A 4,345-nucleotide genomic window follows, 5' to 3' on the forward strand; every position below is an offset into this window, starting at 1 on the left:
ATATATGAAGTGACGGGTTAACAAGATAACCAAAAGCAAGATTTTTTGATGTTGTATATATGAAGTGACGGGTTAACTGGATAACCACAAGTAAGATTTTTTGATGTCGTATATATGAAGTGACGGGTTAACTGGATAACCACAAGTAAGATTTTTTGATGTTGTATATATGAAGTGACGGGTTTACTGGATAACCACAAGTAAGATGTTTTGATGTCGTATATATGAAGTGACGGTTTATTGGATAACCACATATAAGATTTTCGGATGTTTTAAATATTAAGTTAATAGTTTACTGGATAACCACAAGTAAGATTTTTTGATATATGAAGTGACGGTTTATTGGCTAATCACAAGTAAGATTTTCCGACGTTTTAAATTACGGGTTTATTAGATAATCATATGTAAGGATATAAATATGGCCATCCTGCTCGCGGGTTGGAGAGTATAAATACTATCTACTACCAGAGACATTGTAATGTTATCTGTATATCACAATAAAGAAAACCCACAACTCTGTATAGTCATCAACTATGGATATCTTATGCCTTAACTTCAAATTTAATTGATAGTTTTACAAGACGATTTTTTTTGGGGGGAGGGGGAAGAGGTTTCATTGTACGTTACCTGAATACGACTGTTTCCCCAGTCAGCAACCAGAATGTTGTCTTGGTTGTCAACAGCGACACCTGTTGGGGCATTAAACTGACCATTGCCCTGGCCGCTGGATCCAAAACTAGAGATGTAATTTCCTTCACTGTCAAATACCTTAATACAGTGGTTATGAAAATCGGAAACCAGCAAGTGATTTTTGCTATTTACAGCTACATAATGAGGACCGGCAAATTTTGTATTGCCTGTTCCTCTCGATCCAAATTTATTCAAAAGTTTGCCGTTCTCTTGAAATATCAGAATATTACAAGCTTTGTTATCGATAACTATAATATGTCCGTTGTTATCGAGCGCCACTCCTTTAGGACCAAGCAATTTTCCTACTCCTAAACGACCTAGAAATTTGCCGGAGGAATTAAACACACTAATCCATTTATTCTCATAATCCGCCACAACATAGCTTCCAGTCGGGGTGACAGCGACACCTGTTGGCCTTTGAATCTGGCCAGCACTTCTTCCTTTTGTTCCAAAGCTCAGCTTATGGTCACCTCTGAGAGAAAAAACCTGAATAGATTGGTTGTTGCTGTCGGTCACCACGATGTATCCAGCTGGCGTTAAACAGACTCCTTGAGGATTGGTGAACTCTCCCTTCCCACGTCCTTTGTTTCCAACTCTCCTTAAAAAGTCGTCTTCAACAGGATTCTTTCTAGACAGTGACGTGGTTGACGGATAGCTTGGTGGCCGTTTGACCGCGCGCTGTCGTACTCCCGTCGTCCTAGGAATCTTGGAACTGACTGGACGATCGCTGGAAGAACTACCCTCTTCCACAGACGCTTTAACCTGGTACGGGCTTCCTTTTATGTCTTTTCCAAACAACTTGATGGCCAGCTTGTAGTGACCTTCCTCTGTGACAGTATAGATTACATCGTAGCTTCCATTCTTCTGTGCTGTCACTTCCGGTCTGAATGACAGGGCAGTCCTCGCCGAAACTATTTCTGTTTCGAGCAAAGCGTTTCCCGTTTTAACCATTTCTCCGCGTCTGTTTTTCGTGACAACGTTCACAAAAGTTGGCTTTCCCACGATGCATTGTTTCAGCCCCTCACCAGAGGCCGTCGTCTCGTGTGCAATAGCACTGTTCGTTCGTATACGTCCGAAATTTTGTATATTCGTTTTCATTACGTTTAGATTCTCTCCTTCGAAAGCGATGTAGCTATTTTCTTCGGGAGCCTTTTTCACAACTAATTCGGAAAATTCTTTTAATTTTTCTGCTATTTGTTTGTTCACCAATAGTATTTCGGTTTCGTTGCCATGCGTGAGGGCGTTTTCCGTGAACTCGCAGCTATTTGCCAGGTTATTCAGACACTGTTCGAGTGCTTCTCTTTGTTCGAAAAGAATTTGTTGTTTCGATCTGTGGCAATGATCAAGCTCTTTGAGGAGGAACGACTTCCTCATCTGAACCACCTCAATTAGCGAATCGAAACAAAAAGAAACTTCTCTTAAAACATCCGAATGTTTTTGCGATAGGTCGTGTGAGGTGGAGTTAATGATTTCAATAGCCTTGTTTAAATTTGGTACCTGCGAATATGCTTTCCGAAGAAGTACTTTCAAAGAATCCTTCTGATCCTCTATAGCATCTCGTAATCTCACGGTGCAATGGCCACCGTGTTCGATATCTGTACACGTGACACACACAGCCGTTTCGCAATTGCGACAGTAAAATCGAAGAGTTTGACACGAATGTTTGGGGCACATTAGCGATGGGTTCTCTTTGTTCAGTTCCTGTTCTTCCAACAGAGCCAGTTCGCTGATAGAAACGATCATCTCGTCACAAGATGGCGACTCCTCCTTATGTGCACCACAGCAGGTATCGCAGAAGAACTGGTCACATGACATGCACTTCCGCACCCCTGGTGTTTGACATTCTCTGCGCTGGCAGGCAGCAGGATGCTCCAATAGTTCCATCAGATTTGCGATGAAGAAATTATTTGGGAGCTCCGGTACTCCTTGTTTCGGTAGAATTGATTGTTGTCGACAGATGGGGCAAGTGATCGTTAGGCTCTCTGCTGGGATGTACAATGACAAACAACTCTCACAAAACGTGTGAAGGCAAGGTAGAACCTAAGCCGAAAAAGATTAGAGAAGGAATAATTATTAATCTCAACAAACTAACAGATTCACAACAGAAAGTTAGAACTATTGCACAAAAATTCTAAATACTTTTATTTGCAAATGGAGATTATTATTTCGATAGAAAAGCTTTGGACTGTTTGAGCATAAAAAGTTCACATTCTTAAACAGTAACTTGATTGTACAATATCGTCCAAATGTAATTTTCTTCTCCCCAATAAAGATATTTCTTATATCTTAAACATTTTGCATTTGTTATTCATAACTTCTAATGAGGTCGGGTAAAGTAAGTTTTAATTCCCATTACAGACCCCCCCCCCCTCTCCCATTTTACCCGATTTGGTCTGGAATTAAAGAACTCCAACGTTTCCACCAGAAAAACCTCTGTTTAATTAAACCAAAAGTTGCAAACCCATGTCAAGACCATGACACGCGAGGATATTTCTTCTAGTTGTGCCACACCCGTTAAGAAAACAACCGCTTTCACAACAAGCCCAAAAATAGTTCCACTGTCCAAATACTACGGATGAGGTCGCGTGTGTTTCGAATCTGCTCTATACCATTTACAGAGAAGTCATGATAGGGTCTGGAACTCCAGACGCTAGACCTCATGGCGAGACAGTTCTGGTACTTAGTAGTCTAACGGTTCATAACTCCTGGTTTGATACTATTAACCACTACTATAAGTACTGATTGGGAAAGAGAAATCGCAGCACAATTCTATTCATCAAAGTTACTTCTTCTTATTATCTATCTTAGAATTACTAGATTGAGTAGTTAGCACACAGGATCATTTAGAAAACTTATAATATTTTCAAAACGAGACTCAAAACTCGAGCGCTTTCGAATAGTTGACTATTCTTCTTTAGGAGAATAAAGGCATAGATAATAACAATGGAACGTTTAGTTATTGTATTGTATTACGAACTTACTAAAGATGTACAATCTGAAAGACACTGGTAGTAACAATGAAACGTTTAGTTATTGTATTACGAACTTACTAAAGATGTACAATCTGAGAGACACTGGTAGTAACAATGAAACGTTTAGTTATTGTATTACGAACTTACTAAAGATGTACAATCTGAGAGACACTGGTAGTAACAATGAAACGTTTAGTTATTGTATTACAAACTTACTAAAGATGTACAATCTGAGAGACACTGGTAGTAACAATGGAACGTTTAGTTATTGTATTACGAACTTACTTAAGATGTACAATCTGAGAGACACTGGTAGTAACAATGAAACGTTTAGTTATTGTATTACGAACTTACTTAATACAATCTGAGAGACACTGATAGTAACAATGGAACGTTTAGTTATTGTATTACAAACTTACTTAATACAATCTGAGAGACACTGATAGTAACAATGAAACATTTAGTTATTGTATTACAAACTTACTTAATACAATCTGAGAGACACTGGTAGTAACAATGAAACGTTTAGTTATTGTATTACGAATTTACTAAAGATGTACAATCTGAGAGACACTGGTAGTAACAATGGAACGTTTAGTTATCGTATTGTATTACAAACTTACTAAAGATGTACAATCTGAGAGACACTGGTAGTAACAATGGAACGTTTAGTTATCGTATTG

At 38.8% G+C, this 4,345-nt stretch overlaps 1 protein-coding gene across 8 annotated transcripts in view; it reads right to left on the bottom strand.

The window, feature by feature from the left end:
- Positions 1 to 546: 546 nt before the first annotated feature.
- LOC106461683 (tripartite motif-containing protein 2-like) overlaps positions 547 to 4,345 on the bottom strand; it is a 21,190-nt gene continuing 17,391 nt past the window's right edge. For all 8 annotated transcript variants that reach the window (XM_022388705.1, XM_022388704.1, XM_022388703.1 and 5 more), the window contains one exon: positions 547 to 2,730. In XM_022388705.1, coding sequence (XP_022244413.1) covers positions 562 to 2,730 — 2,169 coding nt within the window. In that variant the 3' untranslated portion in view covers positions 547 to 561. The remainder of the gene's footprint in view (positions 2,731 to 4,345) is intronic.

Source organism: Limulus polyphemus, unplaced genomic scaffold (genome assembly GCF_000517525.1).
Source record: "Limulus polyphemus unplaced genomic scaffold, Limulus_polyphemus-2.1.2 Scaffold1010, whole genome shotgun sequence".
Classification (NCBI taxonomy): domain Eukaryota; kingdom Metazoa; phylum Arthropoda; class Merostomata; order Xiphosura; family Limulidae; genus Limulus; species Limulus polyphemus.